At 40.9% G+C, this 13,573-nt stretch overlaps 2 protein-coding genes across 2 annotated transcripts; both read left to right on the top strand.

Annotated features, from left to right (window-relative positions):
• The first annotated feature begins 1,172 nt into the window (after window positions 1–1,172).
• On the top strand, window positions 1,173–2,422 carry LOC149816453 (putative carboxylesterase 2). The gene has a single exon (XM_089987842.1). It carries the CDS (start codon window positions 1,258–1,260, stop codon window positions 2,242–2,244), a length of 987 nt encoding a protein of 328 aa, XP_089843968.1. The 5' UTR covers window positions 1,173–1,257; the 3' UTR covers window positions 2,245–2,422.
• Window positions 2,423–5,691: 3,269 nt separating this feature from the next.
• LOC149816454 (2-hydroxyisoflavanone dehydratase-like) lies at window positions 5,692–6,928 on the top strand. The gene has a single exon (XM_089987757.1). The coding sequence runs from the start codon at window positions 5,802–5,804 to the stop codon at window positions 6,735–6,737; it is 936 nt and encodes a 311-aa protein (XP_089843883.1). The 5' UTR covers window positions 5,692–5,801; the 3' UTR covers window positions 6,738–6,928.
• Window positions 6,929–13,573: the final 6,645 nt, after the last annotated feature.

The following is a 13,573-nucleotide window of genomic DNA, read 5'->3' on the forward strand; positions in this document are numbered from 1 at the left end:
TAGTTGGAGTGAGTATATATAGAACTTAGCTCTGCATTCATGCTTGATAGTGCTGAGGAAGACATGATGCCCCGATTGAAACTCTGATACCATAAATGAGTATAACAAAGGAGAGTAGCATGACACTCAACGCACACGATTTGTTACATGGTCCGGATCTTAAGGATCATGTGTCCACAATAGCCCTCACCTCAACTGTCACAACTGTGAGGGGCATCCTTTATTGTTGAATATTTATAGAATTTCAAAAGAGAGTCCTTGTACATGACACATGTTAAATTTATTAAAATAATATTAAAAATAATTCTAAGTATTTTTTATATTTATTAAAAATAACTGATTCAAGAGTGAAGCATATCGATTTTCTGCTGATAAGATACTTGGCCGATACGCACAGATACTGGCAACATTGGCACTATTATTTCGAATACATAAATATATAGACAGATTTTAAAGCCAAACAAACCGAACAGAGGGACTTCAAGCTTGGTTTGTTCTTGTGGTGAGCTGAGCTTTAGCATGCTTATGTACAGTAAAAACGCATTTTTAAAAATTTGCACTCCAAACTACTTGTGTTAAGATCAAACGGTGAACAATCACATTTGAAACATTTGAACTTTGCAACTCAAACACTTCAACCATCTGCACTCTATTATTTAAAAAAAAAATACATAAAATATATATTACTAGTCAACATGCTTGTACGAACCAAGCAGAGCCAAACATCCATTGTTTGTGTTCAGCTTTCTAAACCTTGACCAGCCGAACGACATATGGGTTGGACCTTGGGAGGTTTTAGATGCCGTTCATCTTCATGATGGATGGCTTCCGAGTGCCCTTAACAGTTTTAGGCAATGTTGTCAAAATAGTATCGGCTATTGAATCTTTTGGCCCAATGATTCAGGTGAATGGGCCGATACCGATTCTCAAGTGAACCATTTTGAATCGGCTAAATAAGAATTAAAAAATATTGTGTGTCAATCAAAACTTGACACATGTTAAAACTATTAAAATTAATTTTAAGTATTTTTAACATTTATTAAAAAATAACCTATTCAGGTTAGTATCGTATCGATTTTCTGCCAATAAGATATATGAATGGTTTGGCCGATTCACACCGATACTGACAACATTTATTAAAACATAACCTATTCAGGTTAACGCATGATCTGATGTCCTCCTCCTTCCCTCCTTCCCCCATTCATCCGAGGCCTGCAAAATCCGGACGGACTCTCTGAGGAAGAGAAGGGGTGAAAAATGGATCCATCCTCCCAAGAGGTCGCCGTCGAGTTCCCTCCCTTCCTCCGCGTCTACAAGGACGGCCGTGTCGAGAGGATCTGGCACACCGACTTCGTCCCGCCGGGCGTCGACCAGAAGACCGGCGTCGCCTCCAAAGACGTCGTCGTCTCGCCGGAAACCGGCGTGTCCGTCCGCCTCTACCTCACTCCCCTCTCCCCGCAGGAAAAGGAGAAGGGGCTGCTCCCAATCGTCTTCTACGTCCACGGCGGCGGCTTCTGCATCGAGTCGGCCTTCTCTCCCACATACCACGCCTTCTGCAACTCCCTCGCCGCCGAGTCCCGCGCCCTCGTCGTCTCCGTCGAATACCGCCTCGCGCCGGAGCACCCCGTCCCCGCCGCCTACCTCGACTCCTGGATCGCCCTCCAGTGGGTGGCGCGCAAAGCCGAGCCGTGGCTGAGGGAGAACGGCGACCTAGATCGGATCGTCCTGGCCGGAGATAGCGCCGGCGCCAACATCGCCCACCACCTGACCATGGCCGCCGGCAGAGCCCCGGCCTTCGGTCCAATGGGGGACAGCGATCTGCCGGTCAAGGTCTCGGGGGTCGTTTTGGTCCACCCGTATTTCTTCGGGCCGAATCCGCGTCTAGACCCTCTGTGGGAACTGGTCTGCCCCACCACTCCCGGCGCAGACGACCCGCTCCTCAACCTGGTGGCGGCCGGGGCGCCGGATATCTCGAGGCTCGGCTGCGGGCGCGTGCTGGTGGTGGTGGCGGGGAAGGATTTCCTGAGGAAGAGGGGACGGTGGTACCACGAGGTGCTGTGCCGGAGCGGGTGGGGCGGCTCCGCCCAGTTGGTGGAGCACCAGGGCGAGCAACACGTCTTCCATCTCGCCGACCCCAAGTGCGAGAACGCCATGGATCTCATGAACCGCCTCGTCTCCTTCATCCACGGAACTTCGCAATGGGTCGACTCGGAAACTCGCAGAATCGGTCCGAGTCGGTTATAAAACGAGAACCCTTTCTGTTCGAAAAATTCGCCTTTGAATCTGTTTGACTGTTTGACTCGTTGATAATCGGTGGGTTCCCGAGTTTTTCTGGAAACGGCCGAGTCAGGTTATGCTCTCAATGTACGTATGATCAAATTTCCAAGTGTTCTCAATCCAGATATGTAGCTTATATGAGAAATGGTTGTTTAGTATTCCCTCCTTTGTTGCAGCCATGAACATGTTTCATAAAAAAAAAACTCAAAGGATTTAATATTTATTAAAAAATTATTGCTTTATAACCTAATAATATAATCAATTCTTTTTTATAATTTATCAATAAAGGAGATTATTAATATAGATATAAAAATTCAAATAAAAATAAGTATTCAGAAAACAATAAAAGTATTTTATTGGTACTCACCCTTCAATATTAATTTAATAACTTCAACAATAATCTAAAAGTTATTCATGCAATTACTAGACCATGTATTCCCATTACACTTCATTAATCAGCATTTTTCGTCTGATGGATTCTATAGATTGGTCTTTGCTTTTAATCAGTATGTATCCAAGGCTACAACACTTATGATAAAATTTTATTATATAATTAAGATATTAGAATGCCATCAAGCATGCAATTACATAAATTTTTATTTATTGAAAATTAATGGTCAGGGAATGGCTGCAAAGAAAGGAAGGGACCCCATTAACTACCCAGGTCAGTCCTACGAGGTCTGGTTATTATATGGATCAGGCATGATTTATGAAATTTTATACCAAACCTAGATCCAATTCAATTGCCAATCATATCCTAAATTTTCAGTCTTGGCATGCATCCTGCACGCTGCAATGAATAGGATGGAACTCGAATACTACTTGGTTGTCTTGGGTGAATCTTTGTACAAAAGCTACTTTTTAGTCATGTCTGGAACATGTAAAATATCATTTAACACAAATTCGTCTCTACTTGATAAAAACAAAGTTTTCAATGTGAGAGATTTTCAAACTTGTATCATTCCCAATCTTCATGGGGTCAATGCCCCACTACGCAGAATGAATAGATAATGCATTCAGATCTAGAGATATGTGATCCGAAGCTCCTGAATTCGGGTATCAAGATTCACATCCACTAACAATAGGAGAAGCATGATATGCATGTGGTGGAACTGCCTGGCTGTCACTATTAATCAACCTACAAGTCTTAGCCTTGTGAGCTATTTTGCCACAGAAGTGACACACCAATTGTTATTGTTGAGGACAAGAAAAAACAGCATACGAGGCTGATCTACCTAACTGGTTATAATATGGAGGTCGGCCGAAGAATCGGCCACAACCATGACCTCTAAAGGCCCCACGACCATAACTCTGACTAGTCAGTTTGATTGTTTTTTTTGAACAAAATTAGCTTCATGAGCAGAATTACCCTTATTTTCAGAACTTTCAGATAAGTGAACCGCATGTGTCAATAAGAAATTATGTATCTCAATCATAGATAATGGATCTTTACAACTCATAGACAATCATATTCAAAGGGAAGCCCTCTCATAATATAGCTAATAAGATCATCATCTTCAATGGGTTTTCCTGCCATGGCCAACTGATGGGCTAAGTGTTTAGGCTAGCTCTTGTACATATTCATTTATGCTCTTGCCTCCTTTTGTACAATTCTGAAGTTGTTATTTGAGTTGCATGATTCGAGCATGAGAATGGGCTGCATAGGCATCCCTCACAATCATCCAAACCTCATATGACATCTCTAGGTCGACGATTTGAGTATGCATGTGTATGATCCAAAATGCCATATAATATAATAAGGTTCATGTGAAACTGGTTTGACCAATTTTATACAAGGGGTCGAACACACTTCTCATATATATATATATATATATATATATATATATATATATATATATATATATATATATATATATATATATATATATAAAGGGTTTCATATATCCAAAGGTCATGTGCAAACAAAGCTGAAAAATATTATATTTTTTCTCTAAAGGGTTTCATACCAAAGAGGATAGCAAGCATTATATCTATATTGCATGTATAAAATAACATGAAAATTTTTAACACTAGCTCGGTCCAGTGGTAAACGAGTCAAGCCCAATTATGTTTACCAGCCTTACAGTTTGAGTTGCCTTGTTTACGTTTGATAAATACTATCACTTTAGGCTAGCTGTGAGAGCTATTAAGACTATGATCTTGGAGAGTGATTTCTCTAAGTAAAAAAAGGAAAAAAAAAGGAGAAGGGAGGAGATGGTATTTAATGAGGGTGTACCACCTACGCTCACAAGTACTTGAGAATAATTTTTTGGGAGATGACAATGGTGTTGGGAGCAGAGATAAGCTATTTTCAACTACATCCTCGCAATTCTAGCCTTATCTCTCATTTTCATCTTCACTATCATCACCCCTCGCATCTTCTTTCCAACAATGACTCATAAATAAAGACTTATTAATTTAGAATATAATGAATGTCATGCATCATTGAAGTAGAGTTTCATATCAAAGAGGTATCTTAAGAACTAAGAATTACCCTAATCTATATTTAATTAAAGGATGTTGAAAAACATAAGGAATAACAGGAAATGCAAGAACATGATAACTCTGAAGGATTTAGGATTGTGGTATGCACAGTGAAGGTAAGCTGTAGGTGATAAAGGAGAAGAAAATATGTAATAGATTAACGGGCCTGCTTCAGAAAGAGATTTTTCAATGAAATTATCAAGAGCTCGATATATATATATATATATATATATATATATTTTGTTAAGGTATGAGCTGAAATACTTATCCTCGAATAACCATCTCATTGAATTTTCAAATATGTTGAGAATCCAATGTAAAGTAAAGCCCACCACTATCATAGTGGTTCATATCTTAATAATAACTCACTACACAAGTGGGTAATTGAATTTTTGACACATTATTTTGGATCATTGAATCTAATTACTTGAATCCAACTCTAAATCTAATATATAGGTTTCATGTGTGAGACCCATTGATTAGAGTGGATCTGTACAAGGATCCAACAAACTATTAACAACTTAACACAACCTCCCCTGAAGGTCTCTTTGGTAAACATTTATAGAAGAAAACTTGGGGAAACTATAGGTCTAAGTTTGGATTAAACATGGATCCAATATTCAAAATCAAACATAAATTTTTCAAATCATAATCCAAACAAAATTCTAAAAAAAAAACTGCAAATTAGATTTAAACAGATCGTATAAGCCCCAATCACATCTGATCATTGTTAATCTGCGTCTCAATCCCTCTGCAATATTGCTGTCATGATACGGGGTGGTAAGAGTAGTAATAGCCAATGTTGCCAGAATCGGCCGATTCAGATCGAATCGACTCAAAGGCAATTCAAAAGGGCCCGATTTAGTGCCGATTCAACTAGTATTTTTTTACCGAGTACCTTGCAAACTACGGCTCCTCCTCCTCCACACACTTATTTTTCAGCAGAGACGGGCTGCAGAAGCCAGACGCTCTCTCTCTCTCTCTCTGTGTTGTGTGTGTGTGTGTGTGTGTGTGTGTGTGTGTGGAAGAGAAGGGGGAAGATGGATCCGCCCTCTCAAGAGATCGCCGTCGAGTTCCCTCCCTTCCTCCGCGTCTACAAGGACGGCCGGGTCGAGAGGATCCGGCCCATCGAATTCGTCCCACCGGGCGTCGACCCGGAGACCGGCGTCGCATCCAAAGACGCTGCCGTCTCGCCGGAAACCGGCCTTTCTGTCCGCCTCTACCTCCCGCCCCTCACCGGAAAGCAGCAGGGGCGCCTCCCCATCGTCTTCTATGTCCACGGCGGCGGCTTCTGCATCGAGTCGGCCTTCTCCACCGGCTACCACGCCTTCTGCAACTCCCTCGCCGCCGAGTCCCGCGCCCTCGTCGTCTCAGTGGAATACCGCCTCGCGCCGGAGCACCCCATTCCCGCTGCCTACCTCGACTCCTGGGCCGCTCTCCAGTGGGTGGCGCGCCAAGCTGAGCCGTGGCTGAGGGAGCACGGCGACCTAGATCTGGTCGTCCTGGCCGGAGACAGCGCCGGCGCCAACATCGCCCATCACCTCGCCATGGCCGCCGGCGGATCCCCTGCGTTCGAGCCGACGACCGGCGGAGACCTTCCGGTCAAGGTCTCAGGGGTCGCCTTGATCCACCCGTACTTCTTCGGGCGTGATCCGGGTAGGGACCGGCTGTGGGAGCTGGTCCATCCCACCACTCCCGGCGCCGACGATCCCTTCGTCAACGTGGTGGCCGCCGGAGGTCCGGATATCTCGCGGCTCGGCTGCGGGCACATGCTGGTGGTGTTGGCCGAGCAGGATTTCCTGAGGGAGAGGGGGAGCTGGTACCACGAGGTGTTGAGCCGCAGCGGGTGGAGCGGCTCCGTCCAGTTGGTGGAGCACCGGGGCGAGCAACACGTCTTCCATCTAAGGGAACCCAAGTGCGAGAACGCCAAGGACCTCATGGACCGCCTCGTCTCCTTCATAAACCCTGCTGATTGATGCCCTTTTTCTGTTGTTGGTCATCCTGGATTAAGCGTTTCTGTGGTTACTGATTTGTTGGTATGCATTGCAGACTATGCAAGACCGGGGAAGGTCTGTCCAATGGTATGTATGGACTGCCCTGTTGTGCAAGCTTAGACCCAACCTTATATGGGTTAGTATTGCTTTTAGTGCTTTTGATATAATCATTATATGGGTTTTGTGGTTTACTCTTCCCCTTAGGAGGGAGCAAGGAATGCTTTGGTTTTGTGTTGTGTTGAGAGGAGGGCTGGTAAAACGAGCCGAACGAACCGTACAGGGTTTGGCTAGTTTACTAGTGGATCTAGCTCATGACTCGGCTCGTGTTCATGTTTAGCCGAGCCCGAGCACTTGGCTCATCCTTGAACGAGGTGAGTCAAGGATGAGCCCAACATAAGCGGGCTCTTGTAAAAAAAGTAAATGTTTTTTATACATATATAATATATGTATTTTTTATAAATTAAACTTTTTTTTTGATAAGCAATTTAGGGTTAGGCTAGACCCCTACAAGATTACATCAGCATTAGATACATTCAGATGGAATTTGCACAAGGAAACCAACTTGGTGTATCCTTCTCTTTTATATATATGTTGCATCTTTCTCTTTATATATGTCACATACCTCACCCAAACGAGCTGCTTAGGGCTCGGCTTGTCAGCTGGATAAGTTGATCAAGAAAACGAGCCGAATCACAAGCTGTTGGGTTGATTTATCAGCCATAGTTGAGAGAGAGAGAGAGAGAGAGAGAGAGAGAGAGAGAGTTCTTTTTACAAACAGATCAGCAAATGCCAAGCTCTACTCTGTTTAAACAAGGATATAGAAGGATCTTGACAGTTGAGGAAGTCCTTCCATCTTGACAGACTACAGTTGAGACAAGTCCTTCCAATTGGCCAGTGCCTTATATCTATGTTAGTGCCTCATCCAAAATATTAGGGATATCAAATATGCAAAGGTAGCTAGGATTGGACCTTGTTGTGAATCCGATTCAAACTTGACCTAGGCATATTAGTTTTGTTGTTTGATCCATTTTGAACCCCATTACTTGTATATATATATATATATAGTGTTCAGGTTCGGTGCTTCTACTTTTAAGGTGTTGAAAACAAATTTTCATTTAGGTAATGCTCAAGTTCATAGAATTGGGTGCAACTCAAATCCATTTCTACCAACATTCTCTTTAATTACCACCTGTTTTGATTTATCAATTGCCGGGCGTGTTTGGATTCCTGGAGCTGACTCTAGCTGGTATCTAATTCTGTCAAAATCCTTTTGTCCCTTGGTTCTGATGAAATTTTTTTGAAGGCATCGGATTCCAATTTTGCCCAATTCCATTACTCCAAAAACACCAATCACTGAATTGGATTTCAGCTGCTCTAAATTCCACCAGTCCAAACACACTCTTAGAGATTTTTCTTTATGTTCACTCTAGATAAATATTGCTTACCTTCATTGTGGGATAATGTTTGCTACCCACGTGGGTAAGGAACCCCCTAGCTAAAAAAATGTAATATTTTTATTTTTTTCAGTTTTTTTTTTTGTACATCTAACCCTTGAGATGCGTTCTGTACATTAAGTTTAATAGAAGTTGAATTTGGGATCATGTTTTTCTGACATGTCTCAGATTGTATGAGGGTTGAAAAACCAACAGCCTATAATGTATTAAATTTTCAAGCCTCAAAAAACCTATTTATATGCCAAAAGTTCTAATTTGATTCCTACTATTTTCACCATGCTTATGGCAAGCCCAATGTGACTCTTAAGTGTGGAGTATATATTGTATTGTAACCTCCCCCTATGAGTTCTAAGTAGGGAGTTCCTTACCCAAGAGGGTAGCAAATGTTGTCCCATTTATGAATGTGTTCAGTTCACTGTAGTTCATATAGGCTTGTTAACTAGAGCCAGCTTGAACCTGGCCACCAGAACCCGGCCAACCTAGACTCTTGCAGCAGTAAGTGAGTTTGGACCCGGCCACCAGAACCAACCATGCCGGTGCATGTGGGCACTCATCCCAAATAGTATCTAGTGCATCAATGCCCCCCTTTGCATCTAACCCCAAAGGGTCCCCCGCTAGCCTTAGTACCACCAGAAACCATGGTTTTAAAATCCATTGACTTGTCACTTGGCTCGTCCTTGAGTGACTTGTGACTCGGTCATGTTAAAATTGTATTATATATATATACTATTTATATACTATTTATATTTTATAGTATTTTACCAATATATTATATATAATATGCTTTATATGATATTTTTTATAATATATTTAATTGTATAATTTTATTAATACATGTATAACCATATTTTTATATATAACATACATAATATTTATATTATATTTCATATAATATATGTAATTATATATAAAATAATATATATATATATATATGACTTGCCCATGATTCAGACCGAGTTTCGTAAAAACAGAGTTCAACATATTTTTTGACCCAATGACTGGACGATCCGGGCTGAGTCATCAAGTCAACCAGACGAGTTTTTTAAACTATGCCAAAAACCTTTGGCCAGTTATGCAAGACTAGAAGAACCCCTGGTCGATGGCCCTAACAGCCCCAATGGCCAGCAGTGGGTTTTAGTCCACCACCATACATCCCCTCTTTACAACAAATTTTGACCGACAGGACCCAGTTGCCGCAATTACAGTGCTTGGCTGCCAATCGTGCTAGGCCGAGGAGACCACCGGCAATTACCAGAAGCAACCCAAGCCATTGATGGTGGGCTGTTTCTCATCGCCTATTCCTCTATGAGCCATACACCATCTAGACCATCAGGGGCTTGGCTACTGGCAGGACCCTGTTCGGCAAGCGTACACTGGGCCGACAGGTCCCCTACTGGTGGTGAGCCCTCTTTGTTGTATGGTATCTTAGGTGGTAGGGGCAGTTAGGGCATCCTACTACCCTAACCCAATCGGCGTGGGTTTGCTCGATGGACCCCCAAACCCTAGCAAATGCACATATCCAATTAAAGACAATTTGAATATAAAACCACTTAATTGATCCAAACCTATTTCATTGAATCTTCTTGAATCCACCTTAGGCCACAAAGACCCACTCCAAAATAAACCTAATTTAGACTTAAATTCAAATCCATTTAATTTTGTCCAAAGTGAACTCCAAAATCCATCTATACCCAAATCCCAACAACTAGGTCAAAACTTGTGTTATACCCATCCTTGTTAACCCAAACCAATACAAGACCTTGGACTAACTCAAATCCAATTAGCATGGGTTTCTATAGTTACCTATGGATGAAGTTCCTACATAATGAATCCAGATTTCATCCCAACCTCTTGCTCTAGATCTGTTTAACCCATTTCACTTTGTGGGACCCTCATGTGACTATGGATTATTTGAAAAGAGTATTTCTAGCCTTGTCATGCATATGGGACCAAATCCTGCAAGTGCTCTTCTCTTTTTAGAGCAACATAAAGAGTTTGTTTTATATTGTAGGCCCATAACCCACAAGGTGATACACAATTAAAAAAAAAATGCAACCCAGATTCAGACTTAAAGGCAAGTCTTTTCCAACTCTATGCAGGAGCACAGCAATGCAAACTGGGTTTAGTAGAGTCTATTCAAATCCATCTTAGATGCATGGTTCTTTTATTATTTAGATCTTTGTATTTGGATATTTTATGTATTATATTAGATCATTATACTTGATTGATATCTTTAGTATAAGTTTATCTTTTCATAAAGTTATCAAAATAGGTAGTTTTCTTGATTTAGAATTAGAAAATTTTTTAGTTCAGTTGATTGGGATATGAATTTCAGTTATTTCAGGCAGTTCAGCTGTGGAATTCAGTTATTTTATTTCCTTTAATTTTCAGTTGATTTCTTAATTCATTTATTTTTCTATTATTTTCTATTTTTTTCTTATATAATCTCGTAGGTGGTTAGATTTTATTATAAATCTGAGTTTAGATTTACATAAGAGAGAGAGAGAGAGAGCACTGTCAGCCTCCGGATCATAATGCTTTGGATGTGCATCTAGTTTTTGCTAACTCTTTGTTAATTGCCTATGCCTGTAGTGACACAAATCAGGTTGAATCCTAGGTGCAAGGGCAGAGCCAAGATTTTAAACTAGGGTGGTACAAATAAAAAGTAAAAAAAATTACTAAAAATATGATTCAGAAAACAAATCAAAACCCTACTTTCTACAAAACATCAAAAATGATTTATTTGTGCTAGTTGATAAAAAAAACCTTAATATTACAACCAAAATCAAATCACAAGATATTCATGGATTCATGCTGAATGGTAATTAGAAAAAAAAACACAAAACCCTTAAAACTATAAACTAAACATTTATATCATTCTAAAAAACAAATCAAAACCCTAATTACTACAAACAACATAAATTATGTATTTAGACTAAGTGATAAAAAACACTAATATTCTAACCAAAATTACATCTTGCAATATTCATATATCCATGCTTAATGATAAATAAAAAAACATAAAAAAGCCCTTAAACCATAACTAAATATTTATGTTATTAAAAAAACATTATAAATTAAGTATTTATAATTAATTAATATAAAAAACCTTAATATTCTAACTAAAATCAAATCACATAATATTCATGGATTCATGCCTAATGATGATTAAACACACACACCTTAAACCATAAACCATAAACTAAACATTTAGGTTATTCTAAAAAAATTATTAAAAATGTTAAATCCTTACAAACATCACATTATAGATATGCTAATTGAAAAAAAACAAAACCCTTAATTAAATACTTATGTCATTTGAAAAACAAAATAAAAGACATAAATCTTAACAAAAATCAAAGATTTAGGGGTTTGATAACCAAAATCAAGTATTTATTAAAAGAATCATGCTTAATGATAATTAAAAAAAAATACCAGATAAAAACCTTTAAACTTTTATTATATATTCATGTTATTTGAAAAAATCCAAATCAGTACCTAAAATCCTAAAAGAAATCACATATGTATGCTAATTGAAAAAGAGAAAATAAAAGCACTAATATTCTAAATAAAAAGCAAGCATTCATTAATCATGCCTAATGTTAATTAAAAACACACACACACACACAACCCTAAAACCTTATTTCAAAAAATAACTAAATAAAAACCTAAACCCTAAAAATACATTATTTTAATTAAAAAAAAAAAGTAAAACCCTTAAAATCAAGATCCTTTTGAAGTATTTTGAAAAAAAATGGAAAGAAGAAGGAAGAGATCCAACCACCAAGGCCAGGGGCGTGCCCCAAAGAGGCCACTGATCTGAATCCGGCAAACTTTCAGCGGATATATATATATAGAGGGAGAGAGAGATGACCTTAGGGCAGGGGCATGCCCACCACTGCCGCTAGTGCTGCCGGAGGCCCAGAGAGAGAGAGAGAGAGAGAGAGAGAGCAGTTGGGTCGTGGTAAAAGGGGAGAGGCATGGGTCGGGTCGGAGTGTGCCCACCCTGACCCAACCTTTCTGAGGGTGAGCACTCACTGCCTAACCTCTGCGCAGCCTGACCCGAACCCCCCCTCCCTCCCATTGGGGGAATTCGGGTTAGGGTGGGCACGTGCCCACCCTAGCAGGAACGTGGCTCCTACCCTGGCTAAGAGTTACATTTTTCTAGAAGGAGAACCGTGGCAGGAACTGAGGCCCTAAATTCAATTTTTGAACTGGATGATCGGTCTTTTCAACAAATTATTGTAGAGACTAACAATGGAAGATGGATGTCATGGATGACTGCTGTAGCTGAGGGACGGAGATTATTGTGGCTAGGGGTGGCAATTTCTGACACGACCCGCCAACCCGACTCTTAGGCGGGTTCGGGTTGGGCTTAAGCCAACCCGTTTAATAAACGGGTCAACCCGCGTAACCCGTTTATTAAACAGGTCGGGTTCGGGTTGGGGGTATGCCAACCCGGCTGACCCGTTTAATAAACGGGTTAGGCGGGTGGGTCAACCCGCAAACCCGCCAACCCGTCTGCCCGACCCGTCAACCCGACCCACCAACCTGCCTACCTGCCAACCCGATCCGTCAACCCGCCAACCCGACCCGTCAACCTGACCCGCGAACCTGAAAACCCGCCAACCTGCCTACCTGCCAACCCGATCCGTCAACTCGCCAACCTGACCCGCGAACCTGAAAACCCGTTTACCCGACCCAACCCATTTATTAAATGGGTTGGCGGGTCGTGTCGGGTTACCCGTTTATTAAACGGGTCGGGTTCGTGTTTGCCACAGCCGACCCGTTTAATAAACGGGTCGGGTTCGGGTTGAGGTATGCTGACACGCCAACCCGCCAACCCGACCCGATTGCCACCCCTAATTGTGGCGAGACTTCTAGATGGTCAAGATGTTCTTGCCAAAATACTCCTTTAGGCAAAGATACACAGACATTATGTACTCTTTTTTAATATATCCCCCCTCATGTATCTCATGTACAATTGGAAGATAACCCCCTGATTGGGTTGTGTATGTATTTGAGCACTCAGCACTGTTTTTTTTTTTTTGCTGAAGGCTTAAAGATGGGGGCCTCTTCAAAAGAAAAATAATTGTCCATCTCTTGCTTCATTTATCTTGTTAGAACTGCACTATTTTTAATTGTAAATTTCTCCTAATTATGGTGGAAATTATTGTTAGCTATATATATAAATATTCTCGTTCATTCATCTATAGAACAACAACAAATGGTTATAGGGTATTTACTGTCAAATTATTAATTAATAAGTTTTGTTTGTTTTATACATCGGAAAAAACTCAAAGTTCGCATAATCGTAAGCAGCCAAATATGTGATTCCTATTAGGGATGGCAGTGGACCGGGGG

This window comes from Nuphar pumila, chromosome 14 (assembly GCF_984573655.1).
Source record: "Nuphar pumila chromosome 14, dmNupPumi1.hap1.1, whole genome shotgun sequence".
Taxonomy (NCBI): Eukaryota; Viridiplantae; Streptophyta; class Magnoliopsida; order Nymphaeales; family Nymphaeaceae; genus Nuphar; species Nuphar pumila.